General features: G+C 44.9%; 1 protein-coding gene across 1 annotated transcript in view; it reads right to left on the reverse strand.

Annotated features, from left to right (window-relative positions):
* Positions 1-24,257, reverse strand: part of MYO10 (myosin X) — a 172,963-nt gene extending 148,706 nt beyond the window's left edge. The window contains exon 1 of the mRNA XM_082323081.1: positions 24,155-24,257. Within this exon, the coding sequence (XP_082179207.1) occupies positions 24,155-24,175 (21 nt within the window). The 5' untranslated portion in view covers positions 24,176-24,257. The remainder of the gene's footprint in view (positions 1-24,154) is intronic.
* Positions 24,258-25,367: the final 1,110 nt, after the last annotated feature.

Below are 25,367 nucleotides of genomic sequence, written 5' to 3' on the forward strand. Positions count from 1 at the left end.
TGATTATTGAAAATAGGAGAATTTTAAATATCAGGTCATAACTTCTTTTCCTAAGTTGTATTGATCCGCTCACGTTGAATTTATAACAGATGATTCAGCAGGCTTAGTTTGTCTTTGCAGCTTCGTGTTCACAATATGATCACTACATATCTCTATTTCACTACAGGAACACAGGTACATAATTGCACTAAATTATTTCTTTACATTGCTAGTTCATGCTTCAAGGTTTTTTTTTTAATTTTTTTTGTTGTTTGTTGTTTTTTTTTAATCAATCTCATTTGCCAAGCTACATGGGGTTTGTCCTACAAACACTAGAACCCTTTCCTAACTTTGCCCAACTACCACGTCCTACAGATGTCAACAAGACCCTGCATATGGGTAAACATCTGTACAACAAGGACTTACTATGGCTAATACCTAATAGAATACCGAAACCAGGAGGAACAGATGAAAAACACTGGACAGCTGGTAAATTGGGATGTGCTCTTGGACCTGTTCGGTAGCATTTCCAACAACCATTTCAGCCTTGCCTTTCTGAAGGCCCATCTGGCCAGTCTGACCCCATGCTGAGGAACAAATCCCAGTTATGCTTTGACCACAAGCAGTTGACAGGTTTGGGCTGCACCAAGCTTAGCAGACGGAGCTCAGGTCTTCTGTTCCCACGAGCCACAGCGATTCACCCAGCAGCTTTCACCAGCAGCACCCACTCGACCCTGTTCATATGCCCTGTTATATATCAGGGGCAATGTCCTGAATCCAGGACGACCGCCTCTCCGCCACACCAGCTCCAACAGCTGAGACAGCTCCGCAGCCCAGCAGCCTGCCCCTCGCACACGTGGTCCCCCAGGGCGGGCGCAAGGCAGCACACCACAGTTCAAAGGCAGGAGCGGGAGCCCAGAGAAGCTTGATGACAAATAAACACATGCCATGGCTACACCTAGCCAGGAAAATGCGGTTTTCTGGCCTGCAACAAGTGACCGCAGCAACCGGGTAGCAGCAGCGCTGAGGCTGATTTGGGAAGCACGGGCAGATGTTATCAGACTTGCAGCATCACACAGAACGAGTCCAACATAGGTTATGAAACAACTTGAGGTGGTGGGTAAGCAGTACTACATACCCAGGACCTAACCATCCTTAAAAATTAATTAAATAAAAATTAATTAATCCTAAAAATCCAGGAGGTAAGATACTTGCCCTGGGGAGGTGCACCCCCTCTATGTCCGAAGCCCACCTGTGGTGCCTGGCTTTTACAAGCAGGTTTGGAAGATGGGATGATCCTTCATCAGAGCTACACATGAACATCCTGACAAATGGCGGGCAGCATGGCACCCGTCTGTGCTCTCACGCTCCTTACCTTCTGTGCTTCAGGTGAGCACAGAAAAAGCCGATCCTGCCACTGAAGTCCTAAGTTGCAAGGCTAGCGTTAGCAACTTCCCACACTAATTTGTATGCTGCAAACCACAACAATCACTGAGCAACTCCAAATTGCCTGTCTGGAGATCACCTGATGAAAATACATCCAATTAAGCAAAATATAATGGCATGCTTTATCACTAAAGGGCAGAGCCCTGGCTTATTCCCATGCACGGGCAGCAGAAATGCTGGCAGTTGGCGGCTCAGGGCTCATGCATACAAGGGAGTGCCGGGGATGCAGAGGGATGCTGCTGTGCCCGGCGAGCATCGGCTGAGCTCAGCCTGGCTCCTCACACAGCACGCACATGGCCAGCTTCGTTGCAGGCACCCCTCTTTGAGCAGGGAGGACATGCACTCCAAACAATACACACTGTCTCCCTTCTTTGGGGACAACTCAAGACGTTTGCACTTTTTATGGCATGGGATATCCAACACCTTTTGCCCTCTGACTTCCTGCAGCTCACTGCCTTGCACAAGGCAACAAAACGCACATCTTAAAAAACAAAAGTGAGCAGGCAACAGTATTTTAATTAAATCCTAGCAGCGTGTTAAAGCACTCACAAGCCCACTAAGTAACATGTATGATAGCTCTATGGAGAAAGGGGCAAGTATGTTTGCTGGAGAGTTATAGGAGCTTCAACCAACAGGATGGAAGTAAGCAACTAAAGCAGCAGTCAGGGTATAGACTTTAATAGATATTCTCTGTTTTCAGAAAGACAGGGGGGAGGGGGAGGAAGAAGAAAAAAAGTCTTAGAGTGACCCTCACTTAGACCTCCCTAGCAGACCTGTAAAGAGGACCACAGGACTACATAGACAGAAGAAGAGAGTTTATACCCCTTTCCATTTATTCCCATTCCAGCAGGACCAGGGAGGTGATAGTGCCCCTGTACTTGGCACGGGTGAGGCTGCACCTCAAATACTGTGTTCAGTTTTGGGCCCCTCACTACAAGACGGACATGGGGGTGCTGGAGCGTGTCCAAAGAGGGGCAAAGAAGTTGGTGAAGGGTCTAGAGCACAAGTCTTATGAGGAGAGGCTGAAGGAACTGGGATTGCTCAGCCTGGAGAAGAGGAGGCTGAGGGGAGACCTTATTGCTCTCTACAACTACCTGAAAGGAGGTTGTAGCCAAGCGGGGGTCAGTCTCTTCTCCCAAGTAACGAGTGATAGGACGAGAGGCAACAGCCTCAAGCTGCGCCAGGGGAAGTTTAGATTGGATATTAGGAAAAATTTCTTCACTGAAAGGGCTGTCAAGCACTGGAACAGGCTGCCCAGGGAAGTGGTTGAGTCTCCATCCCTGGAGGTATTTAAAAGAAGGGTAGACGTGGTGCTTAGGGACACGGTTTAGTGGTGGACTTGGCAGTGCTAGGTTAATGGTTGGACTTGATGATCTTAAAGGTATTTTTCAATGTAAACGATTCTAGGATTCTATTTTAGAATTAATTTGCTTTCACAGCAGTTGAAAAAATGATACTAACAGAACCCTCTGAAATTACTGCACCTGTCTACAACCCTAAACAGGTGTCCTTTCTTCTGCTTTCCTAAGCCTTGTTTTCTTTTGTCCTGCCTACCTCCATCCATAGCCTGGGATGCCTGGGAGGAACCACCCCCTGAGACGTTGGTGGACACTTCTCTTGGGTCTGGAGCAGGCAGGAGGACTGGCTGTCAGCAGCAGCTCTTCCCATCTCCTGCATCTCCAATGATTACCTTCTCCTCTTTCCCAGGTCAGAAACTCAGGAAAGACTCCCAACAAATTTTAACACTCAGCTATGAGCTGAGATCTAAAGCACATAAGATTCGATCACTGCTGCATTTCAACATCCCCTTGAAATATAAAGAGAATATATCAAACCGTGGAGGATAAAAACCTATAACCTTAAATAATTTCTTATTCAATTCAAAATTCATTCAGTTTTTAAATAACTCATAAATATGATCTAATCTACCAGCCCTGAACCAAACACCAACGTGTCAGTAAATATCAAATAGCCATTCATGGGTTACTTCTCAAACTTTGATCAAATGTTTTTAAACAGAAATCAATTGCAACAGGTATTTGAAAACACTTAATTCCCTTCCCCAACACAGGGGACAAGGAAAATTAGGTGGCAGTTGTGGAAGAGAAATCTAGTCCCAGCCCAGTCTCTCTCTCAGCTGTTGAACGGTGCAAGCAGAAGACTGTCCATCAGGGCTAATCTCAGCTTTGCCAGAGCAGGCTGCACCGGTGGCATTTTACACCACTGTAATACATGCAGAAGGTGCAACTTAGTAGAAAAGAGAGCTTGGGATATATACCAACAGCAAACTTAGCAACAAAGCTTATATTTTAGGTAAAGTTAGAAATCCATGAAGTTCAGATAAAAGGCAGCATTTCCTGCACGCGCTTTGAACAGTTTTGCACTTTATCGGCTTTAAACTTCTCTCAGAGGTGATGCTTTGCAAGGCTTCCCGCTGCAGAGCCCCATCACTGCTGATGAATACCAATGGTATGCAGCAGTTTCAAGGTAAAAAGGCAGCCTGAAACACTGCATTCATTATATTCAGCCCCTCAAGGTCACAACCCTCTGAAAAGCAATCTCCTGCTTTTGCTTAGTGCACTTCTTCTCCCGGACCAGATACATTTCCTTCCAGTAATGCTACTCTTATTAGCATATGTTTTGATTTTTCTGCACTTGTGCAACTATAAAATGAAGCATCTACAGGGCAAGTCACCTGAGTCATCATGGCAAGTCATTTTTTCTTTTATTAGGATTTTTTTCATGTATATTACATATAATAAAAATTGTCTCCTTTTAAGTTCATTCACCACAAAACTGCCAGAAGGAAACACCTTTAGTAGAAAACCCAGAAACAGAGCAGGTATTTATATCAGCAAACCTTCTCTTCTCCTATCATAGATACTTTCATGCTATACACTGGACTGAACCCTGTAATTTCATACTGCTTCCCATCTGTAGACAAATCCCCAAGGCAGGTCATACAAAGCAGCTCATAGGTTCCTTGGATGTACAACAATGCACCTTTCCTCATGGCTTATAACGTCTTTCCAAAGAAGCTTGAAATCTGCACTCCACCTTTCAACAAAAAGGTGTGGCACGGTTCCTCACTTGCAGGCACACCTAGAGATTAGATGCATTCCCATTCCACATCCTTGTTTTCATGACAGGGATGAACATTTCCTGCATCGCTCTGGCACCGATTTTTTTTTTTTTTTTCCCCTCTCTTTTCTCTCTTCAATGTATGTTTACGTGAGCTAGTAATTGTTAAAAGGAAAAATGACTACCTCAACCTAGTACTTGTGGCAGGAGCAGAAAAAGCAGAAACACAGAGCAGTTGCTTCTGTAATTTTTGTTGCATGCATACATGTTATACTGTACTGCAGGTTGATAGAAGACTTAACCCAAAACGAAACCACAAAGCAATTAGAAGAGTTTAACCAAAGAGAAATGATTTAAAGCATTAACACCTGACAAAATGGGCATTTATCCCAGAGATAAATGAGGAGTACAAGGAAACGCATCTGGGCTGAAACTGTCTTCTAGTTTACTACGTCCAGTGTGCAAAAGCATAATAAAAACAGGGTTGAACAGCTGCATGCCTCAGCAGGCAAAGGGCCTTCTCAGCCAAGCGATTTTCACCGTACATTGTAATCTCCCAGAGGCGCATCATTCATATACCAAGGTGGGAACACCTTGTACCCAAGTTCTTCCCATTAGCCAAGGGGATTAGCTCAAGCAAGAAGCTGAGCATCACTGCAGCAGAGAGGGAGACTTTTTTTCCCCCACTTCTCCAGGATCAGGTCTGAAATCAGACCGCACTCTGTACTACCAATGTGACCTACTTGGGCCAAGACGCTAAACTCAGCTTTTTTGGTCTAAATCCAGGGAGGAGATCCCGTTTCCTTCACACAAAGACCTGCCAGCTGCGACTAGCAGCCACATCTCCCCCAGCCTAGAAGCGCCTGCAAGCACCAGCTGTGGAGAGCTGTGCTTCCCCAGATTAGAAAAACTGATGTGAGACCAAAGAAAGACCCGGCAAGAACACAGCTGCTTTGAGACAGAGATATTCAAAAGTGAAACCCAGCAGACTTTAAGGCTGGTGAAAGTAATGAAATGACGGCGGAGACCTAGAGGGTATGAAATGTATTTGCGTGTGAAGCACAAGTGTCTTTCTGGAGAGCTCGGGACGTACCAGCAGGCAGGGGATCGTGCTGCTAGCAAGAGCATACCCAGGAGCAGGCACCTCTTTCCACTCTGGCCACCTTGTCTTCAAAAAGAAGTCATATTTCAAAACACACTATCCAATTCCTTAGGCTACCCATAGACTTACATACACCTCTATCAGGCCACAGACAGGCAACATACATAGACCATGCAGCAACTTTAAGACGAAAGCATACTTTTCTCCTGTAAGGAAACTGCTCCAGTAGGTTTACACATCCCTGCTCTGCATTTCCCAGCTCCCCTCCTCACCCAAAAGGTCTGCTGGAAGCTATGAGTCAACACACTGGACAGCAGGCTTTCATGAACGACCCTTGTTGACCCCAAAGCCCAGGGAACCATGATTTTTCTCTTAGCTACCTCTGAAAGTATGTCTACTCAGGAGCACGAACCTTTACACAGCAATTTATTTTACTTGGCAATGAATTAAGTCAACCAACTCTTTTGTAAACGTGAGCCCAGACAATTCCATAAACATCTACTTCCCACAGCGTGGTGCAGTTCCCCAGTCCGGGAAACCTGGTAGGACTTTATAGGCTTTCCATCACAAGCATGTGGCTTTATTTATAAAGAAGGTGACTGCACAGTAAGTTCAAGTCAAATTAGCAGGGTGCCTAAATTAAAATGCAACTGTAGCACTAAAATGCAGTATTACTGATTCTTCCCTGCCCAGAGAGGTTAAAAAAAAAAAAAAAAAAAAAAAGAGACGTAAGAAGGAACCCTAAAAACAGAAAAGAAAAACAAAACAAAAAAAAACCCAAAGTATATGGACTTCATAGTATTCAAACGCCTGCACAAGCTCAGCCTAGGAATTTTCCATGACTTCTTGACATAGTGCTATTAAAACATACTTAATCTTACTTACTCATAATCAGATTTTTATGGCACCAAAGAACGCAAGTCTAAAACAAATATAAATGTCTTCCTCTGCCTAAACACAGCCAGTATCTTTCACTACTTTTCATACCAGTAATAAAGTCACTCCTCATATTACTACACTGTGAGTCAACAAAACAGCTATTTGTTGGGTTTGGGTGGTGTTTTTTTTTAAATAACTCTAGGTAAAACAAAATGACCTAAAAAATGTAAAAAAAAAAAAAAAAAAAAACAAAACAAAACAAAAAAAACCCCCACTTTTCCACAAATGCTGAAGCATGGAATTGTGCAAAGAGAAGCACTATTGGCAAATTACTGTAGAACAGAAGAGGATTCAGGAAAGCTTCCTTAGTCAGAAAGAGCATGTGCTTATTTCAGCTGATTTGAACGTGATGCATACGCAAGAATAAGTGACTGCTTCTTCAGCCCAGACCTCCTTTGGGAAAAATGCTCAAACTTGGGTCACCTGGAGGGGTACCCATCCCTACTGAACTACTCTCAAAAGCATCATTCCTAAAAAAACTGTATGATTTTAAGCATGTTACTAATTATTCAGACTGCTGTAGCCAAAATGATATTTTTACTCTTCAAAAATCAAAAAACAGCCTGTTATCATTAATCTCGGAGCAGCAGAACATCTGAGAAGTATCTTGCTCATTATTACCAGAAAACCCAACCCCAGGCAACAGTTCTGCTGAAGCTGGTGCCCCTGTGGCGCTCCTTAACTCTAGGACAGTAGGAATCATGAAAAGCCACTTATGCTTTATTTGAAATAAATGTTGCAGTAGCAATGCCTTCCTCCACTGCCAGCTCCGTATTAGCTTCCTCCAAGCTTTGACTTGGCTGGACAAAAAGACTTGGACTTAAATAGAACCAATTTTCTTTTAAAAGAAGTCATAAACAATCTCAAAAATGGAACAATAACTTTCTTCTTACTGCACTTACTACCTTTAACCCCCTATGCAGCATATAAAATACTTCATTCTGCAGGAAGGAACAGAGATTTCCTCACCTGTAAGGAAATGAATTTTGAGTCCTTGGAGCTCCACTCCACTTTCACGTGTGCAACAGAAAACATTGCAAACCCCAAGGACCATGCGCCTGCTCCTTCACCAAGGAAGTCACCCAGAACTTTGCCCCTTGCTTTGCATGGGTGGTAGATCTGGTTTTATTTGTATTGGCATAAGGACCGAGGGAGGGCAAGAGCCTTATGCACTACACCTCTCTACGGAGGAAAAGGGAAAAAGATAATGGAAATGGAAAATCCTGTAGTATTTTGCAACTAGAGAACCAAGGCAAAAGCAGATTGAATTAGTTGTTGAAGGCTGCAAGTCTTTGGCAGATGCAACGATGCAGTTTAATTATCCAAATGCCACGACAGCATTCACATGGCATCACCTTCCCTCTTGCTCATGAGCCAGTCTTCCTACAATTTCCCTGTTGTTTCAAGTATCAACTTGTCTTTGTTTCGAAGAAGTGACTATAATTTCATCATAATTCTAGGTGCTCACGCATACGATGAGCACAGCTGAACTCTGGCAGCATGTTTATCACCGAACTGAGATCTTTTGAAGCAAGTGCCTATACAACATTGTTTTGGTCACATTTTCAGTTCCCTTTCATCTTCAGATAGCCACGAGCATGTTTGTTTATGCACAAATGTCACTGTCAGAACTTCTGTGTATATTTTCAGATATTATACATGCTTTCATGACATTTTCTTCTTCGAGTTAAATCCCCACCTCATATTCACATAATCAAGACCCCATTTGTACATGACATCTACAAAATCTAGGCCTATAGCTAGAAGTATGCAGAGAGACATGCTTCATTTTAATTCCTTCAGATCACGTTGAGACCCATTCTCAAACATACCCAACTTCCTTCCAGAGGTAATACACAACTTCAGCCAACTTGCAAGAAGATTTTTTGGGTTTGATTGTTTGGTGGGTTTTTTGGGTTTTTTTGTTTGTTTTACCCCAGTATGCTGTACAAGTCTCTCCCTCATATATCCATTTATTTTTTGTCTAAAAACAATTTATGGACACATTTACAGAACTAAAAGATGTGATTACACTTAATGGTCCTTCTGTTTCGAAAAGAAGCTTCCAGCAGAAATTTTTCCCAGCGAGTCGATTCTGAAACATTCAAGAGCGAGCATGGGCCGGTCATGAATCACCCCGCGTGCACGCAGGCACCCACACCCGCCGTTCCCCAGGCAGCTGTGTGAATGACACGGGCAGCGCCATTCACGCCACACATGTTGAACATTACTTGCCCTGTAAAACTCAGTTGCTACTTTACACAATAATGTATAATGTCATACACTGCTTCTTCCTGGTTGTTTCAAGGAGAGAGCAATGTCCAGTTCTTCTTTAAGTCTATTCTCTACACAGTGCCTCCAACTGGAGACTTTTTTTCCTCCTAACAGCAGGTCTCATGATACCATCTGGTGCCTGAGGGACACAGGCTGGCATGTAACTACCCCTATCCAGTCCTAATGCAATTCATTTTCTTCAGCACAGTTAGGAACTACAAGACATCCTCTCCTTTACTCCTGACCATACATTGCTCCACTTCCCTTCAGCTAAATTAAAGGAAGCATCATGGAAACTCAGCCTTCTGTGGGCTAATAAGTAAGCAACGTTTGCACCCTTCCAAAGCCAATTGTCTCTTAATGACAGCTTCCTAAAAAACCAAAAAATCTCCTATGCAATTTCAGAGTCAATTCTGAACACCTCCACTACAAAAGTCACCAGTGGTAGATATTCTTCCCTCAACACATGCCATGCACTGCATCGGTAAGGAGATGGCTTGACAGCTTCATTAAAAAAAAAAAAAATTGGGAATAAAAAACCCCTCATTTCTACCTTTCCAGGAACATGTCTGCAATAAAAGCTGCTCTACAGCTAACATACAAATCAATGTAACAATGATCCCGAGACAGATTAAAAAATAGTAGTAAGTTAGACAAATCATTTGTTAACAAAGCTGCATCTGTGCGGAGAGCACAGAGACCCGATTGTGGCAGAGACGCCTGCCCTCCTCGCTGACGGTACGGACATGGCTGCAGAGGCCACGCCAGCACTCCTGGCTGAAAGGGGACGGGGCAGCTGGCGTGACGTGGGGCTATTCCACTTGCTGTTACCCGCTGGGGAGTTACAGCGACCATGCAGAAGGGCACTGAGGTAAGTGTAAGAGTAGCACTGCAGAAGTTATGCTTGAACCATGGTCACTAATACATAATTTGTACCAAGATCAGCAGTAGTTACCTAATGGATTTTAGTCATTTTGACTAGTTACTGTTAAGTGGAGTTTTCGGGATTTCTTGAGTCCCAACAGGGATAGCATTTACAGAGTCAGACGGGATTGGGTTGGAAGGGACCTTTAAAGATCATCTAGTTCAACCCCCCCCCGCCATGGTCAGGGACATCTTTTCCTAGATGTTCATTAACTGTCCTGTGGCAAGCTTGGACTGTGAAGTGTAGGAAGCCAAGCGACTTGTACCCATCTAGAAGCCAAAACCACAAGGTATTTCAGAACACGCTTAATTTTAAATACATTACAACTCTTCTCTAATTCAGGTGGAACTGTGTCCGATATTCATCCTGGGATTACCAACCTTGCTGAATCAAGATGTCTTTACTTATTTTAAGTAGAGAAACATCAGGAGCTAAATCTCCATGGAAGAAAATTACACACCCCAATATTATGCAAGTCAAGGCACGAAATTTTAGAAACCCAAGCCTCAACACTGTCTCTCACTGCTTGGTTTGGGTTCATTTACCTTTAGCCATAATCGCATTGCCTAGCTATAGGTCACTGAAACCCTAAAACTCTCCTGTGCCTTTAAACCTACCCACCCGCATGCCTTTCTTTCGCCAACAACTTCCCCCTCCTGCCCAGCCAGGAGCCACTATCGCAGCTGCTTGTTTGGAAACCGCCAACGTCTGTTGATAAGAGAAGCAAAGCTCACGATCGGGAGCGGTCTGCTCACCTCTGCTACCCATGGCCCTGAAGAGACCTTTGTAACCGCCCTCTCTGCTGCCAGAGAGCTGCTGTGCTAAATGCACTGTATGGAGCCACAACAAGTAGGACACTCAAAAGCAAACTTCCTCTGACTCAGGGTAAGCCCAAGAGCATCGCATCTTTATCATTATTTTCCAAAGGAGCCTGAGAAGTGCAACATGTTCACAAATGCACATGGCATTAAAGGGGAAAGAGGACACGACAAGTGTCAATGCTTGGTCAGTCAACGCCAAGGTAGAAGAAATCTAGGTCTGAAGATGAACATCCCAGTTCTGCACCAGGGAAGTCAAAGAGAGATTAATTATTATTTAATTATTCATGCGAGTCCCCAGGTTCCTCACTTAATTAGGCTGAAACACACAGCTAAGTGTAAAAGGTAGCCACTGCTTTAAGGACTTTAAACTGAAAATGTAATTTGTGGGATCAGCACCATATGCAGTACAAGAAACCCAAGGACACAGACTGCACAAGGTGCCCCTCTGGACAAGGTTAAGCCCAACACCTGGAGACTAGGAAAACCTGCCTCTCCTCTGAAGCTGCTCCCAAACTCCACAGAGGCCCAGGGTCCTCAGGGCTCTTCCATGGTCCCCAGGGGGGGTCTCAGCGCATCGCTATGTCAGGCTGGTCTGTGGCATCCTCCTCACTGCCACAGAGGGTGTACCCAAGGAAGAAAATCAGCCTGCTCCTTCGCAAGGTTGCAAACCAGGTTTTATTTTCCAAAAGACAAGACCTACTGACGCACTGGGTACACATTAGCTACTCCCCTACACTGCTTCCGTGTTGCTCACACGATTACAGATATTGGCTTAGAAGAAAATTGAGTGTTTTATCAAAACTGTAAATGTACTGACAGAATAGAGACACTGCCCTGCAGGGAACACAACTTATGTTGTGAAATGATTCATAAATTCATGTATTTATTTCAGACTGGGGCCAAACAGCTTTTGCCATTTATTCAAGTATACTTGAAGACCTTTCTTTGAGCAGAAAACAGCACAAGTGCAGCTATTTTTAAAGCTATCTAAAAAATGGCAGGGCATGGCATACATTACTTTTTACCACACGATAAAGATGAAAAACTGGAACAACCTCTCTTTTATCCATCCGAGAGCCTAAATGAGTAACTCTTTATTTATAGCCACTAATGGTTACCACTTCTGAACTTATTTTTTCTCCTCAACAAACCACCTTTCCAGCAGGGAATTTAAGGTTTCAGCTGTTCAGATGTTTTTGTTAGTTTTGCTCAGTATGGCTTTTGAGATGTCAAGGAACTTCCCAGGTCATTGAAAAATAAACAAACAAACAAAAGGTAATTTTTTTTTACTGTTTCAGTTAATTCCAACTACAAAATCAGAAAGAGAGAGCAAATATACAATTGCAATTTTTTTGCTTTTAAATAATCCTGAAGTGACTCATCATCATGTTTCCTCCTAGGCAGATATTCCCCCAGCTGCGCCAAATCATTTACTTAAATTTAAGAAATGGAAGAAAAGCATGTGCAATATACAAGAATGTTAGGTAACATCAGCATTAGCAAGGAACAACAGGTTACTATAAAAAGAAGGCACAAATACCATAGTTAGATCTGCACCAGCAAAGAGTACAAGGTATTATTTTCCCCCCACCCCTCTCCTCTTCCTTGGTAATAGGGAAAGGAAGCAACAGCACACAGCATTGCAGCTGGACTACAATAAAATATCAGCAAGCTAAATAAATATACACACCCACAAAAGAAGCAGCAATTTATACAGCCATAGCTTTGAGCTTATTGACATAGCCTTTTCTTTTTTAAAGCACATACAAGGAGCATCCTAGCTTCCAGGTGGTCTCAGACCCTCCCATGGGTGAAGATGTAAAGAGCGAACTTCCCAAGGTCCCAGGCACAGGCTGCCTCTGGCAGCCTCGGGTAACGCTCTCGCCATGTGACAGAGATCTCTTGAAACTTCTCCCTCTTCTAACAAAGATCTGATAAAAATCCAGCTCTTTCCTGAAGAGCAAGCAGTAGCACCACGACTGCTCTTCTGGAGAGAAAGAGCCACGTGCTGATTACTAGTTACTCTGGTACAACAGCTGGAACACAATCAGGGGAAAAGATGATCACATGACAACAAAAAGTAGGAATTTCAGTGTCAATAAAACTAAAAAGGGCAAATTTTACTGCAATAATATTGCCACCAACAGAGCAGTACTAACAAATGCCAAAGTCCTATTTTTTAAGACATATATTACTGCAGCTTTCTCGAGAATAACCCCACATTTCTCCAATTAGCCTATGTGAAACTATCCAGAAGCACGTCATTGCTCAATACTGCCAAAAAAAAGATTTAAAAAGACAACTCTAAAGACCAAGACTTTCCAAAATGTTGGCATTTATAATACCAGAGACCCAACCAGAAAAAATACACTCAAAACCTACAGCTAGGAAAACTGCAGCTGGCCTCAGGACAGCAGCAGCAGATTATTCTCTGACTTTGATAGGAATTGCAAAGCCAAAAAAAGCTTGATCTATGCATTTTGAGGCAGTAGCTATCAGACATCATTATCCCGTCCAACAAGGAGACCCCTTTGAGAAGCCGTCCTGCTAAAGCATCTGCTCCTGCGCAGAGCCTGACGCCAGCTCCTCTCCTCTGCTTCCCCAGGAGCACCTCGGGCGATCCCTGCAGCAGTGTGACCCATCATCTGCTGCTGCAGGTGTCCAGACCTTTGCTGCCTTGAGCCCTTCTTGCCCCTTCAATTTAGCCACTGATTAACATGCACCCACTCTTCTTTCCTAATGAGACGACTCCTGTCTGTATGCGGAGCGGTAGGCACACCCCTGTGCTCTGGGACAGCCACAGCTCATGCTGCTTACCAAAAACTCTGATACCTTCCAGCAGAAAAAACAAAAATCCCAGGAAAACAGCAAAGCTTTTGTGTCCTCTCTGACTGCATAAAGTGACTGTGCACTTTTCAAATCAAATATTTGCAAGCAATATAAAGGAGTGTTTCTGTAAGCAGCACGCAAGTTCAAGAAATCAGAATTCAGGATTACAGCCTGTATTCGCCTGGCTCCAGAAGCACCTGGAACACAGGAAATGCTGAATCGCTGTCTGAAGGAAAAGGATCTCACGGCTCAATGTTTTCCCTTTGTGCTCAGTAAGGACTGCTAAGAACAAGCCACTGACAAAGGACCACTGGACGCTCATAAGAAAATGCACAGATTTGGATACCACCTTTGGTCCTCCGCCAGCTACCTATAGCATCTCCACCTTAACTGCACGGTACGAAAGCATCCTACTGACAAAGGTGTAACTATACAGTAAAAGTTTAACACAAGTATTTCATTATATTGCAATTATGTTTATTCATAGGCTTCCATACAAAAACCCCAGGGAGTTTATTACTGCACCAGGGCTGTAGTCATTTAAGGTACTGAATCACCAAAGCAAAATGATAGCAGAAATGGTGCAACAGAAACACAGAAATTGGGAGCAGAGACTCTCAAAACTAACACAAAACAGAAAATCACCCTTTTGCTGCAAGCGCTGTGCAACTTTATGCCAAGATCCCATCTGCCATCTGTTAAAACTCTGATTTGGTGCACAAAATATTAGAAACGTAATTGCAGGAAGGGGAAAAAGGGGCTGCTGTGCAAATTATATTTTCCAGCTCAGATTTTCTGCGTTTGTTTATTCCTTGAAATAGCTTATCAAGTATCACACGGCAGAATTCAACTCTTGGAGTTTCAACAACAAAGAGCTGGCTTCATGGGATGCTCCTCCTGGTACAGGGTCTGAAAAGCAGCAGGAAATACCACCCTCCAAAGCCCTGCTGTAAATGACGCTCTCATTTTTGTCTAGGGAATATACCAACTGATTGCACATACCAAACAAACCTATCCATCGCCAGAAAGCTGTAATGAGGAGATAAACCCTAATCACAAAACCACAGTCTATATTTACTAAGGGGAAGAGATCCAAGACGACAACCAACAAAGCAAGAAGTCTGACCTACAGAATCAGCATCTACTCCTTGTCCCGATGTGAACTCCGGCATCCTGCCAACCTGGCTCCTTTCTGAAGCAAATAAAAATATACGCTAACCAAGACACACAGTTGGGTTTTGACCCACTAAAATGGTCAAAAAGAAATGATCTCCACTGCTTCTGTAAACTAGACGGGTACATTAAACAAAGGGATTTGACTTTTCCTCAGGATAAACAACTTCATAAGAAAAACAGTCCCATTCTCTTAAATATATTTAACTTCATCTGAGTAAACATTTTAACGGCACGCTAAACAACAGCAACTAAAATAGGACCAAATAATCCGTTTCCGTTAATGCTGTAAACATCAATACTTTTTCAAAACAAGGAATAAACTACTCTTATCTCCCGTCCCCAAAACCAGGGCTAGTCTGGTGGAACACAAAGGGGAAGGATGAGAATCTTTCCAGAGAAATCCTGCATTTCTGTTCGCAAGGTTGGGAAGAAGGACAATACAGGCATGCAGTGCACAGCGTCAAAGCCATGCAAGACTTTGCCAGTCGCACCACCTTCACAATCCAGCATCTTTTCAAGAACTACACAAATGTTTTCTCCAGATGCTGGAAAATTCATCTAAATGAGTTTTCTAAAGCCTTTTGAAGGTTTGTAAGAGTAAGAGGCAGAAAGAGGGCCAAAAGGGTTGAGGTGTTAACTTTGATGATGACTTTCAGAAATACTCAGCTTTGTAATTCCAGCTGGAGTTAATGGCAGCTAGCCCTCATCAACCACGTTAGCCTCAGGTCCCTACCCAAGGTTATGCTACAGGCACCAAACTCAATCCTGACTTTAAGACTGTGATGGCAGGCTTGGGCAGCAGGGTGCCATTCTGCCGGCATAACCACGTCAAGTAGCTAAGAACATAAAAAACAACCCAAAAACCCCTCAGTACCTTTAACGCCTACTCCAGTACAGAGGCAGACATGCCGTGAGAAAAAGCCCTTGGGTAAACGTGCTCTGGGTGGGAACGTAGCTATGCCCCCAGAGGAAAAAGCAACAACCAAACATTTTCGCCTGCTAAGGTGTCCTTATAGCACCTCCCGCAAGGACATTCTCCAAAACAAAACAAAGACAGCCTCCTATTAACACACTCTTGTATCACTGGCCTATAATAAAGGATTATGAATAGTTTCCCAAGAATATATAGGAAGAAGCAACACTAACACATCAAAGTGCACTTAGCCTTTTATTTCCTGAGTCCTCCAAGACAGCCGTTCACCCTGTGCGTGCCATCAGCCCGGATCACGTGCGAAGGCACAGCTTGGCTCCTGAAGTCTGCTGCTGAGCTCCCCTCTCTTCCTTCCTCTTTCCCTCATTTGGAACAAAACAAAACCAACCCCCAAATAATTTCACAGAAAGATTTAACCCATCTAAGAGATGGGTTAAAGAGAATATTGATTTCCTCAGTATTCACCTTTGCTTAATATTCACTCAAAAATCTCTAGCGAGGCTTGCCACAAGATGAAAATTACATACCTTCAAAGAAAAGAAAGTCTGATACCATGAACCAGGCGAAATGCCCCACTGAAGCAATTTAAGAATTTGCTAAAATGTATTAACATACAAATACGGGAACCCTATTCAACTCTGAAGTCTGGTAGGTCACTGGATGGTACAGGAGACTGATAAAGTCTGTCCTCCAGGATGTTTTCCTTCAGCATGCCATTAATCCAAGGAGTAAAAGGTATTACACTGACTCCCACATTTAGGCCCTGCTCCAGTGTGCTTATATTTACCCACTGGGGGCAGGGCCACTGAGACACATAAGAAATCCAGCTTAGGATGTATTGGATCTGAATTTTCACTGCAAGTTCAGAAAACCAGTAGCAACCAGTACCTTTCCCTTTTGAAGACTTTCTTCCATACAAAAGTGTAAACTGTAAAGTTTTCCTCAAAGCCTCAAAAGGGCTGCAATGTTCTTTGTCTTTTTTCCAGTTACTGACTGTGGCTGCTCCTTCTTAGTGAAAAATAACTAAGCACAATTGCTCACTAGGAAAAATTACAAGATCTCATATAGAAACTGTGTTAAACCCCTCTAAGAAAGAGTTTACGCAAAATGGAGATGTTAACTTTGGTCACGAAAACCAAACACATACCAATTCCTGCCATGTTTCAAATCTGAACCAAAGTCACGTCTGTTCCTAGTAAAGTATTCAACAAGGAAAAACACGTATTATCAAGTTCCTCCAACATTATTCATGTTTGAGATTTCAATAAAAAAACCCAACCCTCTAAATCTTCTGCCAAATAAAAAGGCTTTTACAGGCTAGACTGAAAAACAGTTACTTGGCCACAGTGGCCTTCCCCAGTCAGTCACTGGTTTGCAGTGGGAAAGTCTCCAGCCAGTCACAGGGTCCATGGAACACCACCACCTTGTAGAGCCACCGCCAGACACCCCCTGACCCAGCTGTATGCTGGCTGTCCAGCTGAGGACATCAAGAACAAGCATAACCAATATTTGGACCTGCCTGAGATGGCAGTCTTGATCACTGACTTTGCAGAAATGAGTCTAGGAGTGGACAGTACGTTCTCCCCCAACATCCTCCTACTTCTTACAGGTACGTTTAGAAATACTAGTAATCTGTACTCATTCCTTCTGTCCTAATGAACCTTTCCCAGTATACTTTTCCAATATAATGCTCATGTTTTCCATGTAACAAAGAGTTAATTTCTTCTTCAGCATGGATATAGTTTACTTCACAAGGCAGATCTGGAGGACAGTTAATATCAACTCCCATTCTGCATCCAAACTTTGAGAAGCCCTATCTTTAAAAAAATTGAGTTTTTGAGTTACTTAATGGACTTCTAACCAAAAGGATAATCCACTTAACCTTTCTTAATCAGGGAATTGTCCAAAACAAAGTTGCGTTACAGTAAATATGACCAATGGATGATACTCAAATTTCAGGCATACATAGGACATCTTAGAGAATCCTAAATAAGTTTAAAAAAAAAAAAAACCATGCAAAATTTGTACCAATAATACCTGAACAACAGTCATTTGCCTGTAACTGTTGCCCCAACAGTTAGCCATCCTCCTTCATGTCTCACTAGCCGTTTAAAATGTCTCATAATGATAAATAACAGGAAGATCAAGAGAAATGAGAATGCTTAAGTCATGACCCTCTCATACAAGCCTGAAATTGTAATCAGTCTAGCAAGTTCTGAGGTCACATCCCCAAACTTGTAAAGTAGCCACAATTAGAGACTTAAGGCTGGTAATTCTTTTTTTTTGCCCCTCAGCAAAAGTCTTAATTCAGTGACTTTTTACCTCCTGCCCTTCTACCAGGGCTCCACCCAAAACTATGTTCCTGCCTTCAGACCACAGCTGGGGACTGTGATTCACTAAGGAAAAATACCAGCCCTGCAGCCGAAAAGGTTGGTGAGATCAAACTACCCAGAGGACATGCTTCCCTCCAGAAGCGCAGGGAGCAGCGTGCATGGTGCTGCTGGCCTGCGACCGGCACACGGTCACCATGCCGGGCGTGCAAGGGATGGAGCTGCTGCTCCCGCCCCTCGCAGGAGACTGCAGCATCTGCCACTGGGGCTTCATCCACCCAAGTGATGCAAAAAGACATTTCTTTTGCTATAATTTTTTTATTGAAGTTACATCAATATTCACTGACCATATTAAAAGGAAAAAGAATAAAGTAGGCATGCTATTCACTTGCTAGTGGTTAGGTCTGCATTTGTTCTGTGCAGAGTGACACTATATAAACACACACACCCATGCACCCAGAGCCAAGGACGTACCAATTCTCCTTGAGCTATCTTCTAAAGCCAAAAAACAGATTCAGGAGACTATATTGGTCTTACCAAGCTGAAGACCAAGATTCAGCTAAAATCACTACAGAGCAAGCACAATGTGGTACAACCAAGCCAACCGGCTGTGTAATTATTGAAGGGGGGTCCCAAACTTCTCCTTCCATCTTTTGTGGCACACTGGGGCAACCGGAGCACTGAAAGACTGCAGGGTTTCTTGGTTTACTCATGGGATCAGCCCACTAAACTCTCTAGACAACACAGAAAGCTCAAGCTCCCCTTCCTTTTGCCTTCCCTCTCTCCCACTTCCACAGAATCATCGAAAAAATTGTGGAGCTTTTCTGATAAAAGCCTGTGCCACTCGGCTTCAAAAATAAGTTGGGACTGGCCGTGCTTTCAAACACAATTCCCTTTTACCAGGCAGCAGGCTGTGCAACAGCTCCAAAACCAAAAAAGAGCCAGTGAGGTTCACAACGTTCAGCATCACCTGTACACAGGGCTCACCAAATGAAAATACGTATGAAGAAGAAAGTCTAGTTAGAGCAAAATAGCTTACACACAAATACAGGACTAGAGAAAAGGCAAAAAATAAAAATGTAACCATTTCAGTGAGGTGTCACCAGAAGGTTAAAAAAAAAAAAAAAAAAAAAAAAAAAAAAGCCAAGACTCAGAAGCAGCCAAGACTTTTGTAACGGTGGGGGTTTCACAGCTTTCCTGGAGATGGAGTCTGACTGAACATACCTAAAAACCCTTGAGCAGGCCCTGCACAATGTAGAGCCTCTATTGCTAATTTCAATAGTTATGTGTTTTGCAGCTTTAAGGGAATTCTTGTGTCATTTTACAATATTCATGGTGCCAGCAGGGCTGCTAGGCTCCAGCCCAGTGACGATGGCTACGCTTCAGTTGCGCAAATCTATGTTATGAAAGGCACATGTGAAGTATGTGTAGTAGGCAGTTACGACGACGTGCTACCTATGAGCTGAACACGATTTCCCGACTCACAGAAACAAACCTACAAAAACTTTCTTTTCCTTCTGACTCGGTAAGGTAATCCTGAGTCCCCCTTGAAACATTTTCCACTCAAAACATAACGCTCTCTAATTAACCTAAAAATAACTGTTGACAAAACAACCATCAGCTTTTAAAAAACCTAAATACGAGAAGTAGTCACAGCTCAGAAACTTCGGAAAACGCAGCCAATGTCAACAGCCAAAAGAGGCACCGTTCCTTCTTGGCGTGACTTGGACAGTCAGAAGTCCTCCAGAAATGTAACCTTTATGCCACTGCTTATGGGATGATGGTTTTGCCCCACTGGTCTGAACTGCAGCTTTGCTGCTGTAAGCTACATCAGTATCATAAGCTGGAACATAAAAACCCATACTTGTGCTATCAGTAACCCATAACTTGTGCTATCACTTTTAACATAAACCGGGAGACGTCTGAGATTGTCATAAACACGTAAGCTATGCTGTGCAGCACAGCCAGAACCCGTGAGTATCGAAGCCAAAATTTATTAGCATCACTAGATTTTCACTTTAAGAGCAGAAACTTGGCAGTGCCAAGGTCATCTGGTTGCAGGGCATGCCGAACCCCTTGAAGGTCTCTATGAATGACCCTGCACTGGGAGGCAGTGCTCTTCCAAATGCCACAGCACAGGAACACCAAGGAAAAGTTTGCTGCAAGCTGCGTATCCAAAATAAGAGCTTCCAGGCTCAGCAGATACCACCTCTGACAGCCCCCTGAAGCTGAGCTCAAAGCCTCAGAATTAATTTTGGCCCCATAGCCTTCCCACAGAGGGAGGTTCAACACTTGCTCCTTCAGGACACATGCTGGGAGCCCTGCCTTAAAATAGGGTACACAAGCAAATATGTTCAACTATGGAAAGCAGAAATTATGGAAACCATCCTGAACTCGAGGTACCAGCAGTACTACTATAAATAAAAGCACGATGGACACAGAGTATCTGCTGTGCCTCAGAGGAGGCTACCCCGCAGCTCCCAGTAAGCCTCTGTGCAATGCGAGAAAAACATCAGCAGGATCTCCATGATGATGATCATGCTTTTAATAACCTCTCCTTCAACATCATCTACCCAGACATGCTAGACAGAAGGCAGGAGACAGAGTTGTTCTTCCTCCTTCTCTTCCAATTGTGGAAATTAAGGGTGGAAAAAAAAAATCCTTTATCTTTTAAGCTTAGCAGCAACTAAATGCAGCCAATCTCTGAAGCCACAGCTATGCACACTGTGCTACAAGCTCCCCAGGAGCTGAGCACTAGCTCAGAGCGAGGTTTGGACAAGATGACCTCCACAAGTCCCCCCCCAGCCTCAAGCACTCTCTGACCTCAGCTGGGCCAGCAACTGCCAAGCTTCTCCGGTGACAAGGACAGCGACCATGGTTTGGCGCAACACACCGTATATATTGGGCAAAGTGACTCCCCGCGTAAGAGGAGGAAAATGAACTTGACTTCTGCACCCACTTCCCCTGCTGCTCTGGTAAGCACTGCTTGGGAGCTTCAGCTAAAGAGGCAGTTTGAGCTTCCCTCTCCTGCCTTTTTTGTGTCAAATTTCCTTGTGTTCCTTCTCATCTTGAGATGACTCTTCTCCTTCCCTCATGGCATACATTCCCTTTTAGCAGGGATGCATTCGCACTGGAAAAAAAAAAAGAAGTTTGACCTCAGCTACCACAAAGAGACTGCTCCCTTGCGAGCACCCTAGCTGCTGGTAACACATATGGGAACGATTTTTTCAGGCTGTTTTGAGCAACACAGCCAAATGGCTCTATTGCACACATCCATACTTTTAATTCTGAGTATGGATCTCTGGGATTTCTACAGGTTTTAACACTTTATATATGAAAATATGACTATGTAAATATACTGAAAGAGTTACGATTCCACCACTGACCTTCTTTCAAACACCAAAAGGTAGCACAGATCAACCAACAGCCTGAAATAGTTTTAAAAAATCTCAGAAAACACTTCACTTCTGTATTTTGAATGCAACTTTATAATCACTTTAATATCTCAAAAAAAAAAAAAAAAAAAAAAAGGCATTTTGGGGAGTAAGTTCCAGGGCTGACCCTTCTAGCCTAATTCTTTACTCAGAGCAATTCTTTTTTAATTGGCCGAGTTAGAAAACTGGGACAGAGATGGAAATCGAGGCTCCTCTGGAGACAGGTACAACCACTTGTTGTCCTAGAAGAATAAAAGCTAAGAATACTAAGAAATAGTAAAGGAAGGAAACTGGGCAGCAAGATGGAGAAGTCAAAAAGCTGCTAAGTCTCGGATGACAGCAGTGTCAGCTGATCAGCGGGAGCTTGGCGTTATCCCACATCACATTTAACATGGCAAGTCCCAACAGGACTCTGCAACGCGTGCGTTCCTGCACTCCAGGAGTATCTTCCCCAGTTGCCTCATTTTGTTCCAGTGAGCATTGTCCTATACTGAGAGCAGGTTACAATCAGCATCGAGCTATGGAAAGGTATGGGATAAATAGTAATTCAGGTTTGGTCTTTTTTTTTTTTTTTTTTTTTTTTTTCTCTCCTATAAACCTTTTAGTTGTACAATATTTTTCTGCAACAGCCAGATTGAAGACACCTCTGCCTCCAGCGCAGTGAACAGGGGCTTCTTGGTAATGCTGAGGAACGACCCCTGTGAAGTGCCAGTATATAACCTTCTTCCCTACCAGCTTTTCTCCCAAAACATAATTATATCAGCGGACTTACATCGCTGACAAACGAGAGCAGAGCAGACCAGGCTTTTTACCTGTGCCTTTCATCCAGCTTCCTCTTCCTTCCACATACTACAACTTATTTTAACGAGAACAATAATTCTCTCAGATAAGTCAGCAAATATTTTCATAAAGAGCAGCTGCAGGATGTCTGCCTCACACAAATTAAATTAGCCAGCTAGTGGCTCAATCCAGTGCCTTCAACAAACGTTTTTCTGTGGTAGCTAGGTCAGGCCCAGTGCATTTCTGCTATTGTGCCTTACGCTCCCTATATGCCATTTACATACGCTCCGGTGTGAGGAAAGGAAAATGTTTATACTTATGGGTGGGACTTTGGATGCAGATTAAAGTCAAGGTGCTGTACTTACTGATCTTTTAAAGTAATATCAAGATGTTGAAAGGGAATAAGAGTTCTTAAGAAAGATCAAAGTCTGCATGCAGCAACCACAAATCAACATAAATACATGCTGAAATACTAACACAGGCTGGCAAAATTTACTTGGTTTTTCCCTGGGGCAAGTAATTTTGGTTAATAGGGGAGTCAAAACCATTAACTCTCTTCTTCACCTTTATGTAGGGCACGCTACAATACTTTGTGTCAGAGCGAATGACTCTTTGGATTAATTTTGCAAGGCTAGGCTAGTACTACCATATTGCTCATGGCTTGCAAGCTTTTGAAAGGCAAAGGCTACATCCTCTACAAGAGAGGGGAGGGAAAAAAAAAAAAAAAAAAGAAAACCAATATTACTACTTAACTCAGACTTTTTGAAAGTTAATCCTGTGTTTCTTCCTTCTTATTGCACTTGACAGAACTTTTGTTGTCTGACAAATGAAAAGCTAACAAGCAGTAAGGTGTATGACCTTCTTTTATTTGACTAATTATTACTCCGGCAAACAGATCACCTATTTTTCTTGTGGAAGCATCAAAAGCAGCACCAAGAACACAAGGAAAGTTATTTCATGAGGGCAAAGGACGGTTTTGCAGCTTAATCACAGTCCTATAAAACAGATGTCTGGCCTGTATTTACAACCCTGACAGGGCAACTGCTTCAGCGTGATTAAAGCACTCGTGCAGTCAGTCACCAGAAGTCGCAACCCAGATGCAAGCTTTGCCAGCGATCTACAAGCACAACACACGCAGAGAAGTCGCTGCATTAATACCGGACACCTTATGTTCCTAAGGCTGTGTCGACACTAGGTGGGCCGAACCGATTTGGTAAAATATTGTTGTATAATGTTCAGCTAACTTAGACAGCGCAGGAGAGGACCCAAGTTTTGATTTTTAGCATATACTCCGCGTAAGTAGCAAAGCGTCTTTGCTTTGGTTTCCTCACCCAACATGATGAAGTTGTCAAGATCCACAAGATAGCGGTAAGGCTCAAACCACCTTCAAGACTTAAGCCTCATTACTTTGCATTTTGTATCGCAAGATTTTTGTCTATACTTAATAGCATGCACTTAATAAACAGACCTTAAAAAAAAGGCTGCTTAACAACAGCCCTGCTTCTGAAACCTCCATCGTTTGAAGCCTCAGACGCCCACGCGAGGTGGAAGAAGCGAGCTCCCCGGGTTTGGGTCTCACGCAGGGAACCCCTGCGGAGGGAGCTCCCCGCTCCCCCCGAGACCCAGTTGCAGAGACAGGAGGCAGCGCAGGGACCGGCACCAGCCCCGCCGGAGCCCAGGGCAGCCTCCTTCCCGCGGGGCTGCCGGCCGCCGGCACCCCCGGGAGCTGCACCCGGCGGGGGCCGGGGCGGGCAAAGCCGCGGCACCGGCGCCTCCAGCCCCTGCCCGCTCCAGCGCGCCCCCGCTAGCGCCCAGCGCCTCCCCGGGGGAAAGCCGGCGGCAGCCCTCCGCTCCCGCTCGCCGGCCGCCGGTTCCGCCCCCGCGCACAGCCCAAAACGCTGAATAATTTAGGGGGGGCGCCGTTCACGAAGCCCCGACCCCCGAGGGGCTGCTCCTGCAAACCCCCGGCAAGCCGAGGCGCTCGGACACGCACACACCCCCCGGACACTTTTCGGGAGCCGCCTGCTGCCGGCGCCTGCCCCACAAAGCCACCCCAGGCTGGCGGAGGAGGAAGGGGGGGAGGAAGGTCCCGCCGGCCCGCGCTCACCTCCGCCAAGAAGTTGTCCATGGTGGCCCCTGGGCCCGCCCGCGGGTGCGCAGCGCCGGGCTCCAGCCGCGCACCATGTGCCCGTGCCTCTGCCGCTGCCGCCCGGCCCGGCCCGGCCCCACCGAGCCGCCTCAGCCGCCGCGCCGCTCCATCGCGCCCCAGCGCCGGCACCAGCCCGCAGCCTTTGTCCGCCCGCCCCCTCAGCGCCGCTCGCCCGGGCGGTCCCGGCAGCGCATAGCCGCCGCTGGGAGCCGGGGGAGGGGGTAAGGAGGAGGCGGAGGAGGAGGAGGAGGAGGAAGAAGGCTCCCGCCGCCGCCCGCTCCTGCCCGGGGCCGCCCCGTCCCGTCCCGGCGGGGCAGGGGCAGGGGCAGGGGCGGAGCCGCTCCCGGCGCCGCGCTCAGCCGCGCCCCCGCCCCGCCCCGCCCCGCCCGGAGCGCGGCAGCGACCCCCGGGCGCCCCGGCCCCTCCGCCCCGTCCGCCCCGTCCGGGCCCTGCGCCGGGGCGGCGGGGGCAGGGAAAGCCGCCCCCGAGCTGGGGGTCGGAGCAGCGCGGGCGCTGGGGAGAAGGGGGAGGCCGGGCGCCGGTCCGAGGGCGTGCGCCGCTCCCCTGTGCGGCCGCGCAAAGCCGCGCAACACACCGCCATCCGGCAAAAGTCACCGACGAAGTTACATGACCTTCAAAGAACATATACCTGCAGGCTTCCGTTGCGCACAACAAGCTCTTATTTAACTTTGTGGCAGGTTTGTGTACGGGCTCTTGTCAGCCGCACCTATATTCCTTTGCTAAATACGCGCTGCAACAGCCATTACTTCGCATTAAGAGAACAGTGCCGATGAAAACATCCTTCGGGCCACCTCCTAGGGATGCACTGCTCTTCGTCCAGCCGCTGACTCTATAGCTTTTTCAGTCCTTTACATTTCCACAAAGCAGATATACAAAGTATTCATTTTTTTGGAAACAGTTCTTGTTCATCATTTTACACTCTCGCCCTATGGTAAGTAACAGCAGAAGAAACACAGTAACGAGAATCAAATCTTGCAGGTATATTAAAGCGGGCCTATTTCATTCATATTACAGGAAGAACTGTAGTAAAAAATAAGTTACAGCCATAAGGAAAGTGAATGTAGTATTCAGTCTTGTGTTCTCAGGCAGAATCCTAAAATTGTTTTGGGAGCTTTAGCACATGAGTAGTGATATGGGAGACCAGCCCTTG

Source organism: Platalea leucorodia, assembly GCF_965183815.1.
Source record: "Platalea leucorodia genome assembly, chromosome: 1".
NCBI lineage: Eukaryota > Metazoa > Chordata > Aves > Pelecaniformes > Threskiornithidae > Platalea > Platalea leucorodia.